Source organism: Bos mutus, chromosome 22 (genome assembly GCF_027580195.1).
Source record: "Bos mutus isolate GX-2022 chromosome 22, NWIPB_WYAK_1.1, whole genome shotgun sequence".
Lineage (NCBI taxonomy): Eukaryota > Metazoa > Chordata > Mammalia > Artiodactyla > Bovidae > Bos > Bos mutus.
In genome coordinates this window covers 63,185,517-63,198,852 of record NC_091638.1, presented here as the reverse complement: position 1 = coordinate 63,198,852, position 13,336 = coordinate 63,185,517, and the positions used below count along the sequence as shown (strand labels likewise).

Below are 13,336 nucleotides of genomic sequence, written 5' to 3'. Positions count from 1 at the left end.
GAAAAAAATGATTGAATGGTAGATTTTTTTAACTTTGATTCCTCTCTTACTTAATAACTGCAAAATTACTCCTATAAAGAGCTGTCTTTCATTTGATTCAGTGTTTGATTTCGGTGTTGACCATCTGGTGATGTCCATGTGTAGAGTCTTCTCTTGTGTTGTTGGAAGAGGGTGTTTGTTATGACCAGTGCATTTTCTTGGCAAAACTCTATTAGCCTTTTGCCCTGCTTCATTCCGTATTCCAAGGCCAAATTTGCCTGTTACCCCAGGTGTTTCTTGACTTCCTACTTTTGCATTCCAGTCCCCTATAATGAAAAGGACATCTTTTTTGGGTGTTAGTTCTACAAGGTCTTGTAGGTTTTCACAGAACCGTTCAGCTTCTTCAGCGTTACTGGTCGGGGCATAGACTTGGATTACTGTGGTACTGAATGGTTTGCCTTGGAAACGAACAGAGATCATTCTGTCGTTTTTGAGACTGCACCCAAGTACTGCATTTCGGACTCTCTTGTTGACCATGATGGCTACTCCATTTCTTCTAAGGGATTCTTGCCCGCAGTAGTAGATATAATGGTCATCTGAGTTAAATTCACCCATTCAGTCCATTTAGTTCGCTGATTGCTAAAATGTCGGTGTTCACTCTTGCCGTCTCCTGTCTGACCACTTCCAATTTGCCTTGATTCATGGCCCTAACATCCCAGGTTCCTATGCAATATTGCTCTTTACAGCTTCGGACCTTGCTTCCGTCACCAGTCACATACAAAACTGGGTGTTGTTTTTGCTTTGGCTCCATCCCTTCATTTTTTCTAGAGTTATTTCTCTAGAAATAACTGATCTCCAGTAACATATTGGGCACCTACCGAGCTGGGGAGGTCATCTTTCAGTGTCCTATCTTTTTGCCTTTTCATATGGTTCCTGGGGTTCTCAAGGCAAGAATACTGAAGTGGTTTGCCATTCCCTTCTCCAGTGGGCCACGTGTTTTAAAGACACAGCAGATGACACAGAAACGTGGAGAGAAGATCCAGTGGCATGTCAGGCTTGGCCGCTGCGTGGGGTGGGGTTGTCGGGCAGACAAGTCAGACCACAGGGCACATGTGGGACCAGAAGTGACCCTGGAGTCGGGCAGAGGGAGGCTGGAGCACAGAGCCGGTGTCACGAGGCCGGGACACTGGGGACACGTGAAGGCTGGGGGAGGAGCGTGTGGGACAGAAGAGCCTGTTAGAAGCCTTCAGAGTTAAGTTTATAAAGTTGGAAACACTCGTGGCCACGTGTGTTATAACGAAGAACGTAAAGCCCCAGTGTGCGTTATCTGTCCTGGGAAGGGTGGGCAGAGAGGGTCGGCGCTCCAGGTCAGGTCACGCGTCTGAGAAACTGCCGACGCCGGGGTGATGTGATCACGGTGAGAACAGGCGTGCGGCCCATAGGGGCACGTGTCCCGCTCGGTGGGCGCCTGGGCTCCCCTTCCATGGATGAAAACCCCACAGACCCGCACGTCAGGACAGCAGGGTGCCCGCAGTCGTCGCGTAGTTCTCGTCCCGGCGCGTCCGCCTGTGGAGTGTCCCAGGGGCTCTGTGTTTAGCGCCCGGCACCCGGCGCCACCCCTTGGTCCAGAGGGGCCTCCGTCCAGCTCTTTTCTCGGCCGCTGACACGCTGCCTCCCAGGCTCCTCCTGCCGTGGCTGCGTTTGCAGCCTGGACGTGAGAGTCCGTGTCACTCCTGTCCTGGAATTTTCCACCAGGGACCTGGAAGACCCTCTCGGGCCTGAGTGCCTCAGCCAGCACAGCCCCGATCCCCAGGGGCACGCTCTACGTGCAGGCTGGGCTCAGGGCGGGTGTTATGTTCACAGCAGCTGCTGTGCCCATGTGGGCTGGGGGCTCTCCTGTGGGTGGGTTCCCTTCTGGGGGGACCGGCGGGGGTCCCGACTTGCAGCCTCCAGGCCCAGCACGCTGTGCAGAGTGGCCCGGCTCACACCTCCCAGAATCCGGCCCAGAGGCCACCGATGTTAGTACAGGAGCCTGCCCACTCGAGCCGGCGTCCCCGAGGCAGGCACGCGGGAACAGCCCCTCACCCCTGCACCCGAGGCAGGCCCTCGAGAGCAGCCCCTCACACCTGTCCCTGAGGCAGGCCCGCGGGAACAGCCCCTCACATCTGCACCCAAGGCAGGCCCGCGGGAACAGCCCCTCACACCTGCAGTCCGCTCCATCATCATCCTGATGCAGGGGCTGCGGGGGTGGGGGGCAGTGGGGTGCAGGGGTGGGGGTCCAATAAACACATAACTCACACATCCCTGGGCTGAGATGATCCCACGCTCCCCACGTCCGCAGGCGACCTGAGCGTCTCTGCAGAGCGCCTGAGTGAGAAGCGGTCCCCCAATGACTTTGCGCTCTGGAAGGCCTCCAAGCCCGGGGAGCCGTCCTGGCCCTGCCCGTGGGGCAAGGTGAGTGTGGCTGGGGCAGGGGGGGAACGCATCCCTGCAAGGCCCACCCCCCATGGGGTCATCACCTTCCCCCTGTGGCCGGTGGGATGGGACTGGAGCACCTCGGAGCCCTGCATCCCGACCATCTCTCACCTGAGCTGTTGGGGGTGTCCGCCCTCTAATGTTGCCTGTGACGACGGTCCTGGTGGCGCGAGCCATGGGCCAGGGGTGTCGGAGCAGGGGCCCGGCAGCGACACGGCCTCGGCCTTCACGGGGTTCGCCGTTCCCTGCGGTCTTTCCGCGTGTGGGACTCGACCCCCTGCTCCCGCGGAGCTTGGTTTCTGGGGGTCGTGGCCACGGAGGCCAGGCGGGGCGCTCCCTCACTGAGTGTGGGTCCCCAGGGGCGCCCCGGATGGCACATCGAGTGCTCGGCCATGGCGGGCACCCTCCTGGGAGCCTCGATGGACATCCACGGAGGGGGCTTCGACCTCCGCTTCCCCCACCACGACAACGAGCTGGCGCAGTCAGAGGTAGGGGCCTTGGCCGCTGTCTGGGCGGGTGGGTGGGCAGGGGGTGCGCGGCGAGTGCTCTCCAGCAGAGCCTGGCCTCCGAGTCAGGGGAGTGTGAATCGGATTGTTTGGTCTGATTCGCACATGAGCAGCCTGGCCTTCGCAGCGCAGGCCTGGACCCACCCGTCCTCACTTCCTGCCAGGGCCCTGCCCAGCACAGGGTCCCCCCTCTGAGCCCCCTGGGCCTGCGGAGGTGCCCTGAGCCCCGCCCCCGCCCCTCCCGCCCTTGTGTGCAGGCCTACTTTGAGAACGACTGCTGGGTCAGGTACTTCCTGCACACAGGCCACCTGACCATCGCGGGCTGCAAGATGTCCAAGTCGCTCAAGAACTTCATCACCATTAAAGACGCCCTGAAGAAGCACTCAGGTAAGGAGCCCCCAGCGCCCCTGTCCGCGCGGGTGCCGCCGGCTGGGGCGGAGCCTCAGGCTGCCCTTCTGCCCGCAGCCCGCCAGCTGCGCCTGGCCTTCCTCATGCACTCGTGGAAGGACACGCTGGACTACTCGGCCAACACCATGGAGTCGGCGCTGCAGTACGAAAGGCTCCTCAACGTAGGTCCCGCCCCGCGCCCCCCGGCCTCGCGAGGGCCTCGCTCCTCCTGGACAGAAGGGGATGTGGGTGCTGAGCTGGGGGGCGGCTGAGCCGCTTTGCCGGTGCGCCCCATCTCACCTACATGGGCGCCTGTCGGCCACCCCAAGGGACCCCAAAGCCGAGATGGGACTCTGGTCCTGCAGAGAAACCTTTTGGTCCCCTTCCTGCCCACTGCTGTGTGGGGGGCTGGGTGGTGCCCAGAGCAGCTCAGGCTCTTTTCAGAAATTCTCCTGAACGGGGTTTTCTAACTTCAGGAGTTTTTCTTAAACGTGAAAGACCTCCTCCGAGCCCCCGTGGAGGTGGCCGCTCAGTTTGAGAAGTGGGAGGACGAGGAAACGGAGCTGAACAAGAGGTGAGGCTGCACCTTCTCCCTGGGCCTGCACGGTCCCCCATCGTGCCCACTGACGGGGGGTGAGGGGGCAGCTGGTGACTCCGTCCCCGCTGTCCGTGCGGAACCGCGCTCAGAACCATCACGCTGCGGGCCGTCCCAGGCAGAGCTGTCCGGCTGACGGTGCCCCGCCTTCCTCTTCCTGCTCAGCTTTTACAAGAAGAAGGCCGCAGTTCACCAGGCGCTCTGTGACAACATCGACACGCGCACAGTCCTGGAGGAGATGCGGGCTCTGGTCGGCCAGTGCAACCTCTACATGGCGGCCCGCAAGGCCGCCCGGAGGAGGCCCCACCGCGTCCTGCTGGAGAGCATTGCCCACTACCTCACACACATGCTGAAGGTGAGCGGCCCGCGCCGGCTTTCGTCCCTCTTGTCTGGGGTTTGACGAGCAGAAGTACTTGCCAGCAGTCCCCAATGCCTTGTTCAGCATGCTCTCTTCCTGCTGATGAGTCCTGGGGGTCCCTGCAGGGGGCTCTGTGGTCCAGTGGCCTTGGCTGGGGGCCAGAGGGGTTGTGGGAACCGGACCCGTCCTGCAGCGGTGGGCGGGCACCTCAGCCTGGGTCTCAGTCTCTAACTGCCCCGCCACCACCCGCGCCGGGTAGGGCCTGGGGCACCGCCGCCCGCGCATCGCAGATGCGGTCCCTGCCTGCCGTCTCTCAGCCACGTGTCCTGCACGCTTGCTTCTTTCCCTAGATCTTCGGGGCCATAGAAGAGGAAAGCTCCCTGGGTTTCCCCATCGGAGGAGCTGGAACCAGCCTCAATGTGAGTAAAGCCCTTCCGGGCCAGGACTCCCTGCTGCCCCTGCCCCCAGGACCGCGTTCCCTCCTGGATGTCTGAGACCAGGCTTCTATGAACCCCAGGCTCAGGCCACTGGGGGGGACCCTCTTACTGTCCTGCCTGTGCCGCCATGCGGGCGCCCCCACGCCTGTGGCCCCGTGTTGGACAGGCTCGCACATCTGTTGGCAGCCCCGCCCTGAGGCGCGTGTGCCGGGCTCTGACCTTCACAAACAGGGCGCTGGTCACAGCAACCCAAACGTTCTCTCTGCAGCTGGAGTCCACGGTCATGCCCTACCTGCAGGTGCTGTCGGAGTTCCGGGAAGGGGTGCGGCGGATCGCCCGTGAGCACAGAGGTGCGGTGTGCCTGGCGGGGCTCCGTGGCCTGGGGCATGCGCAGGCCGAGGACTGGAGGGGTCCTGTCCTTGGCCGCAGAGGCCCGTGGTGACTGCACAGCGTCTCCTGGGGCGGCTCTGGAGTCTGCTCCGGCTTTGCTGTCTGCACCCTGCCTGCCCCTCGTGCTCGCCCGAGAGCCTGAGGATGGGGGGTTGCAAACATGTCGTCTCGGGCGGCTCTGAGCGGTTGTCAGACGGGCAGCTAACCGCGTCAGAAAGGCAGTCCGCTTCCCCCTCTGCTGGTCTGGACTCACGGCGACCAGCAGGGCTGACCTGAGCCTGCAGTGGGCAGCGAAGCCCCGGGCTGTGCAGGCGGGGAGGGGCGAGGCTGCAGCTGCAGGTGTGGCGAGGCGGTCCTGAGATGGCCACTGCGGGGCGTGCTCCTTCCCGCCTGGAGCTGGGCTCAGAGCTTGGCACCTGCAAGGCCGAGAGGTGCCCCAGGGACGTCGCCTGCCGGCCCACGTCCAGGATGCCCATTCTCCTTGCTGGCCTCCCTGGCGGCCACGTAGCTGCGTCCTTCCAGGAGGCCTGCTGGCCCCTGGCCGCCCTTGCTCTGTGCACAGGCTCCCCCACCCCACCTGGAGCAGGTCCGCCCAGTGCCCTGCACCCAGCCCACTGCTGCCCCAGACTCGTGGGCCGCTCCTCCAGCTTGGACTCTCCGGTGGAAGCCTTGGCTTCACTCCTGCCACCGTGGCGGTGGCGGGGCTGGAAGCTTCCATCGCCGCCTGCGAGCTTCTCCCCTCCCTGGAGGCCAGCTCCCCCTCTGTGCTCCTCTTTTAGGGTCGTGTGAGTTGTTCTCAGAAATTTGTTGCATACATTTAAGAGTCGGTTTATTGAATTCCTCGGAAATATCCAACTGGGGTTTTCCCTTAAAAAAATAGTTTATTGAGGTGAAATTCACATGACGTAAAAGCGGCCACACTGAGGTACCGTTCGGGCTCCCAGGGCCTTCCTGGCCCGTGCAGCGCCGCCGCCTTCCGGCCCCCAAACGTCCCCGCCCTCCAGAGGCGCTCCCCTCCCCCAGCCTCCGGCTGCCGCCAGCCTGCCCTCTGTCTCGGGGTTGTCCCGTTGCGGGCATGTTCCGTAAACGGATCACGCAGCAGAGGAGATGGTCGGATGGCATCGCCGCCTCAGTGAACGTGAGTCTGAGCCAACCCTGGGAGGTGGTGAGGGACAGAGAAGCCTGACGTGCTGCGCCCGTGGGTCGCAGAGTGGGATGCGTCGTGACAGCTGAACAGCAAGAACCGCTGCGTGTAACCTCGTTTGTTTGTTTGTTTTCCACGTTGTTCCCTGGGAAGTTCAGAGAGATGCCAGGGTCGGTAGACTCCCTGGGATGCTAACCCGGCGCTCCCGTCTCTTCAGTTCACTCTGTTCTCCCAGATTTCTCTTGAGTCTCATCCAGAGATAAAGATGGGGCTTTTCGCCAGCAGGGGCAGGGAGCAGACCCCTTCCAGCCTGTTCTTTGGCTGCTTTTGTCTGGCTTTTCAGCAGAATGTTTTCGAGGTTACCCACGCTGTGGCACGTGGCCGTGCCCCCTTCCTCTTTAAATCTGTGATTCTCCACTGCACGTGCGTGCCGCCTTCTGTCCATCTGTCAGCCCTGGGTGGACGGATGGACAGTGTGCACCTTTGGTGCACAGCACTGCTGTGAACACGTGTGTGTAAGTGTCAGCTTGGCTCCCTGTGCTCAGGTGTTTTGGGTGCACGCCTAGGAGAGGAGTTGAGGGGCCTTTAGTAGTTCTGTGTCTAACGTCTGTGTAGTGAGTATACTGAAAAGTGCTCAGTTGTGTCTGACTCTGCTACCCCACGGACTGTAGCCTGCCAGGCTCCTCTGTCCATGGGATTCTCTGGGCAACAATACTGGAGTGGGTTGTCATTCCCTTCTCCAGGGGATCTTCCCGACCCAGGGATCGAACCCGGGTCTCCTGCATTCAGTTCAGTCAATTCAGCTCAGTCGTGTCCAACTCTTTGCGACCCCATGAATCCCAGCACGCCAGGCCTCCCTGTCTATCACCAACTCCCGGAGTTCACCCAGACTCACGTCCATCGAATCAGTGATGCCATCCAGCCATCTCATCTTCTGTCGTCCCCTTCTCCTCTTGCCCCCAATCCCTCCCAGCATCAGAATCTTTTCCAATGAGTCAACTCTTAGCATGAGGTGGCCAAAGTACTGGAGTTTCAGCTTTAGCATCATTCCTTCCAAAGAAATCCCAGGGCTGATCTCCTTCAGAATGGACTGGTTGGATCTCCTTGCAGTCCAAGGGACTCTCAAGAGTCTTCTCCAACACCACAGTTCAAAAGCATCAATTCTTTGGTACTCAGCCTTCTTCACAGTCCAACTCTCACATCCATACATGACCACAGGAAAAACCATAGCCTTGACTAGACGGACCTTTGTTGTCAAAGTAATGTCTCTGCTTTTCAATATGCTATCTCGGTTGGTCATAACCTTTCTTCCAAGGAGTAAGCGTCTTTTAATTTTATGGCTGCAGTCACCATCTACAGTGATTCTGGAGCCCAAAAAAATAAAGTCTGACACTGTTTCCACTGTTTCCCCATCTATTTCCCATGAAGTGATGGGACCAGATGCCATGATCTTCGTTTTCTGAATGTTGAGCTGTAAGCCAACTTTTTCACTCTCCACTTTCATTTTCATCAAGAGGCTTTTGAGTTCCTCTTCACTTTCTGCCATAAGGGTGGTGTCATCTGCATATCTGAGGTTATTGATATTTCTCCCGGCAATCTTGATTCCAGCTTGTGCTTCTTCCAGCCCAGCGTTTCTCATGATGTACTCTGCATAGAAGTTAAATAAGCAGGGTGACAATATACAGCCTTGATGTACTCCTTTTCCTATTTGGAACCAGTCTGTTGTTCCATGTCCAGTTCTAACTGTTGCTTCCTGACCTGCATATAGGTTTCTCAAGAGGCAGGTCAGGTGGTCTGGTATTCCCATCTCTTTCAGAATTTTCCACAGTTTATTGTGATCCACACAGTCAAAGGCTTTGGCATAGTCAATAAAGCAGAAATAAGATGTATTTCTGGAACTCTTGCTTTTTCGATGATCCAGCAGATGTTGGCAATCTGATCTCTGGTTCCTCTGCCTTTTCTAAAACCAGCTTGAACATCTGGAAGTTCACGGTTCACGTATTGCTGAAGCCTGGCTTGGAGAATTTTGAGCATTACTTTACTAGCATGTGAGATGAGTGCAATTGTGCGGTAGTTTGAGCATTCTTTGGCATTGCCTTTCTTTGGGATTGGAATGAAAACTGACCTTTTCTAGTCCTGTGGCCACTGCTGAGTTTTCCAAATTTGCTGGCATATTGAGGGCAGCACTTTCACAGCATCATCTTTCAGGATTTGAAATAGCTCAACTGGAATTCCATCACCTCCACTAGCTTTGTTCATAGTGATGCTTCCTAAGGCCCACTTGACTTCACATTCCAGGATGTCTGGCTCTAGGTCAGTGATCACACCATCGTGATTATCTGGGTCGTGAAGCTCTTTTTTGTACAGTTCTTCTGTGTATTCTTACCACCTCTTCTTAATATCTTCTGCTTCTGTTAGGTCCATACCATTTCTGTCCTTTATTGTGCCCATCTTTGCATGAAATGTCCCCTTGGTATCTCTGATTTTCTTGAAGAGATCTCTAGTCTTTCCCATTCTGTTGTTTTCTTCTATTTCTTTGCACTGATCGCTGAGGAAGGCTTTCTTATCTCTTCTTGCTATTCTTTGGAACTCTGCATTCAGATGCTTTTATCTTTTCTTTTCTCCTTTGCTTTTTGCTTCTCTTCTTTTCACAGCTATTTGTAAGGCCTCCCCAGATAGCCATTTTGCTTTTTTTGCATTTCTTTTCCATGGGGATGGTCTTGATCCCTGTCAAGACCATTACCCATAGGGATAGGTCAGAGCTGCAGAGAGGGATGTGGAGGGCCCGTGGGCCCGGGTCTGCCCACAGCTGAACCTGCCGTGCCCCGGGGCCGGGGTCTCGGGCCAGAGGGTCTCAAGAGCAGCTCTTGGCGTCGGTAGGATATGGGTTTAGCTGGGGTGAATTTTTAGCCCTTACAAGGGCAGCTTGTAAGCAAGCCCTTCACACCCGGTGCAGACAGGCTGGCCTCTTCCCCCCAGCTGCGTCCTCCCTGGTCAGGGCGCTTCCTGCGGACGGGGCCTGGCTGGCGTTGGCACTTCGGGGCCATTACAGGGCTCTCACAGGGTCCCCCTGCTCCTGGGCCAGGAAGGGAGTGAGCCAGGGGTTGCTCGTGTTGCTTGTAGGATGAACAGAGAGACTAACGTGTGGGTTAGGATTGTCCGGACGTGAGGGGCCTGTCAAGGCCTTCCCAGGGCCTCCCAGGAAGTGTGCTTGCCCTGCCTGCTCTGCTGCTCTGAGTCTTTCTTACCTCCTGGGGGTCCTTCAAGCTGGGCTCTAGGTGGCCCCCTCCCTTGGGTGGGGTGGGCCCGGCCAGGAGAGCTGGTGCTCAAGGCAGAGTCGGGCCAGGGGGCCCTTTCCTGTCCCTTGCTCAGCCAGGATCTCTGGGTGAGAGGCGCAGGCAGCCATGGGGGTCACCCCCACCTGCAGGTGCATGTCGGTTCCTGGAGAGCCCCGCCTCCACTCCCGCCTTTCTGGGTCCTGCCCGCAGGTCCCTGGGCCTGGCGTGCCAGCTGCTGTGAGCCGACAGCAGGGAGCTGGTCCGGGGCTGGTCGTGACCTCGGGGCTCGGAACAAGCCCCTGGTCCCGGGTGGAGAGACGCGGCTGCCTCTCCCAGGATCGCTGCGCCCTGGCCATGGGGCTCAGTGTTCCCGGGGGCCCCTCTGTGCAGCGGAGCCCTGGTCTCCCCGGGCCTGCTGTCACGCCGGGCTGTCCCCACGCAGGGTCTTCGGGGCCAGGCTATGTGCCCGCCACTCAACAGGGCCCCGAGCTGTGCCTGCTCTGCGCTCAGCAGTGACTGTGGTGTCCGTTTCGGCTTCGCCTGCCTCCACTGCCAGCGGGCAGTGCCCGGGCATTCCCACGCCCGAGGACTGAGCCGTGTCCTCTGCCCACAGTGCCTGAGGTCCTCCAGCTGAGCGACGCCCTGCGGGACGACGTCCTGCCCGAGCTGGGGGTGCGGCTGGAAGACCACGAAGGTGGGTCCTCTGGCTGTGATGTGGGCGCCGGGTTGGGGCTGCCAGGTGCGGCTGGCTCTCAAGAGGGGAGCTGCTGGGATGGGTCCGAGGGCACCGCGCCTCTTACAGGGTCCGCAGGGCCGGATCGTGCCTCTTGGACCTCACGCCAGCCCCTTCTGTCTGAAAGACGACATCTGGGGCTCTGCTCCTGTGGCCTGACTGCCCGGCACCCCGATTCTGCAGGGACCTGTCCCTCGGGAGGCAGCCTGTGTCGTGTGGATCGTCAGCGAGTTTCACAGCTTGTCTTTTGACTTGGCTGGGGTTTGGGCTTCACAGAAAATGATGGGGTTTTAAACCCTCAGGAGAAAGTCTCACTGTGATGCCTGGCTCTTCAGGCCCCAGCAGCACAGTTAACGTGTGGTCTCTGGGAGCAGTAATGGGGGTTTCCCTGCTGCCCTCTGGGGGCCCCGAGGGCAGGAGCAGTGGGCACAGGGCTGGGCTCGGGACTCCCACGGCCATTTGCCTTTCAGGTCTGCCCACCGTGGTCAAGCTGGTGGACAGAGACGCCTTACTGAGAGAGAGAGAAGACAAGAAAAGGGTGAGTGAGGCCGCAGGGGCCGGGCTGGCCGTGTGCTGGCGCGATGACCACGGGCGTGTGTGCACTGCACACGGAGGAGTCAGTGTTTCCAGTCTTACTAAGCCCCGGTGTTTGTAAACGTTGAAAGGGAGGACGAACAAGCTAGGCAACCACTTGGCAATTAAACAACAACAGAATCAGCTCCTAACGAAGAGCGCGGAGCGTGAGGGAAGGTCCGTTGCTTCTGGTGACCTGCAGACGTGTGGTCCCACCTGCCGGTCACCTGAAGTGTCACCCCGGCCCGGGAGTGAGCGTGTGCCCCTCCATCCTCCCCGTCCCCGGGGTGAGCGTGTCCCCCTCCATCCTCCCTGTCCCCGGGGTGAGCGTGTCCCCCTCCATCCTCCCCGTCCACGGGGTGAGCGTGTCCCCCTCCATCCTCCCTTGTCCCCGGGGATGAGCGTGTCCCCCTCCATCCTCCCCATCCACGAGGGTGAGCGTGTCTCACCTCCATCCTCCCTGTCCCCTGGGGGTGAACTCACCTCCATCCTCCCCGTCCCCTGGGGGTGAACTCACCTCCATTCTCCCCGTCCCTGGGGTGAGCGTGTCTCACCTCCATCCTCCCCGTCCCCAGGGTGAGCGTGTCTCACTCTCTATCCTCCCCGTCCCCGGGGGTGAGCATGTCTCACCTCCATCCTCCCCGTCCCCGGGGGTAAGCATGTCACTTCCATCCTCCCTGTCCCCAGGGGTGAACATGTATCACCTCCATTCTCCCCATCCCCGGGGTGAGCGTGTCTCACTCTCCATCCTCCCTGTCCACGGTGGTGTGCTTGTCTCACTCTCCATCTTCCCCGTCCCCGGGGGTGAGCGTGTCTCACCTCCATCCTTCCCGTCCCCAGGGGTGAGCATGTCTCACCTCCATCCTCCCCGTCCCCGGGGGTGAGTGTGTCTCACCTCCGTCCTCCCTGTCCCCCGGGAGTGAGCGTGTCTCACCTCCGTCCTCCCCGTCCATGGGGCTGAGCGTGTCTCACTCTCCATCCTCCCCGTCCCCGGGGGTGAATGTGTCTCACTCTCCATCGTCCCCGTCCCCAGGGTGAACGTGTCTCACTCTCCATCCTCCCCGTCCCCGGGGTGAGCGTGTCTCACTCTCCATCCTCCCCGTCCCCGGGGGTGAACGTGTCTCACTCTCCGTCCTCCCCGTCCCCGGGGTGAGTGTGTCTCACCTCCATCCTCCCCGTCCCCAGGCTGAGCATGTCTCACTCTCCATCCTCCCTGTCCCCGGGGTGAGCGTGTCCCCCTCCATCCTCCCCGTCCCCGGGGTGAGTGTGTCTCACTCTCCATCCTCCCGCCCGGGGTGAGCGTGTCTCACCTCCATCCTCCCCGTCCCCGGGGGTGAGCGTGTTGTCACAGCTCCCTCCGCCCCAGCACGCGTCCTTGTCACACATCAGACCCCCTAGACCTCTGGGAGCAGGATTGCTCCGTGAATCAGGACCGACCCTGCTCTCGGGGACTCAGTGTCCTGCAGAGAAATGGGACGGAGCCGGTGCCCTTCGGCAGCTCTGGGCACAGCTCATGGGCTGGGCCCACGGGGCTGTAGGAGGAAGCCGCTGTCGACCTGCATTTGGGGGCCAGGAGGAGCCTCCGCAGGTGTCCGGGAGGGGCGTGGTGAGGCAACAGGGCTGCCTGTGCCCCGGGGCACCGCCGTGGATGCCAGGAGGGGTGTACACGGCGGGGGACTCAGCAGACCCATGGTGGGCTCCAGGCCGCTCTGTGCGGGCATGCAGCCCAGCACCCAGGCCGCCCTCCGCCCCCGGGTGGCGCCGCCCAGCGGGGCTCTCCGGGCCATCCCTGGTCCCACTGCATGGCCGGGCAGGCCTCTGCTCCCTCCTTCACTGTGGCCGTGCTGAGGGTGACCTCACGTGTGGTGCCCACTCCCTGCCCTGTGTGCACAGCGGGCCGGGCAGGGGGCAGCAGCAGGGGGGAGCAGGGGGCTTGTCCCATTTCCCTCCCCCTCGAGCGGGGCCGGGGCGGCTCAGCTCACGGGAGTCTGGTGTCCCACAGGCAGAAGAGGAGAAGAGGAAGAGGAAAGAGGAGGCTGCCGGGAAGAGGCAGGAGCAGGAGGTAGCGTCTGCCTGCGAGGGGCTTCCGGCGGGAAGGCACTTTACCCACTCTGCCGTCTGTGTCTCTCACAGCCTAGCTGCCCCCCACCTCTGTCCCCCACATCCACGTGGTGCCCCAGGGAGGCGGCGGCTGCGGGCTGGCGCCTGCCACCCTGGCCCTGCCGTGTGCCCCGCACCCCTCTGTCCTACAGAAAACCTCCACTTTCCGCCTTTAACTCCCTCTGCCTGGGTGTCGCCTCGGTCTTTCTGTCGCTCCCTGAACTTGGGGGCTGGCGTGGGGCCCCCCTCTGGGCTCGGAGCAGTGACCCCACGTGTGTGTTCCAGGCAGCAAAGCTGGCCAAGATGAAGATCCCACCCAGTGAGATGTTCTTATCGGAAAGCGACAAATACTCCAAGTTCGACGAAAATGTAAGAGGAGGC

The 13,336-nt window shown here is 60.3% G+C and overlaps 1 protein-coding gene across 2 annotated transcripts in view; it reads left to right on the top strand.

Annotated features, from left to right (window-relative positions):
• The window catches only part of CARS1 (cysteinyl-tRNA synthetase 1), a 52,142-nt gene that overhangs the window by 38,102 nt on the left and 704 nt on the right, over positions 1–13,336 (top strand). For both annotated transcript variants that reach the window (XM_070360489.1, XM_070360488.1), the window contains exons 11-22: positions 2,321–2,433; positions 2,814–2,942; positions 3,218–3,347; positions 3,426–3,529; positions 3,824–3,921; positions 4,108–4,297; positions 4,651–4,719; positions 5,006–5,087; positions 10,163–10,243; positions 10,753–10,820; positions 12,858–12,917; positions 13,241–13,324. In XM_070360489.1, the coding sequence (XP_070216590.1) occupies positions 2,321–2,433; positions 2,814–2,942; positions 3,218–3,347; positions 3,426–3,529; positions 3,824–3,921; positions 4,108–4,297; positions 4,651–4,719; positions 5,006–5,087; positions 10,163–10,243; positions 10,753–10,820; positions 12,858–12,917; positions 13,241–13,324 (1,208 nt within the window). The remainder of the gene's footprint in view (positions 1–2,320; positions 2,434–2,813; positions 2,943–3,217; positions 3,348–3,425; positions 3,530–3,823; positions 3,922–4,107; positions 4,298–4,650; positions 4,720–5,005; positions 5,088–10,162; positions 10,244–10,752; positions 10,821–12,857; positions 12,918–13,240; positions 13,325–13,336) is intronic.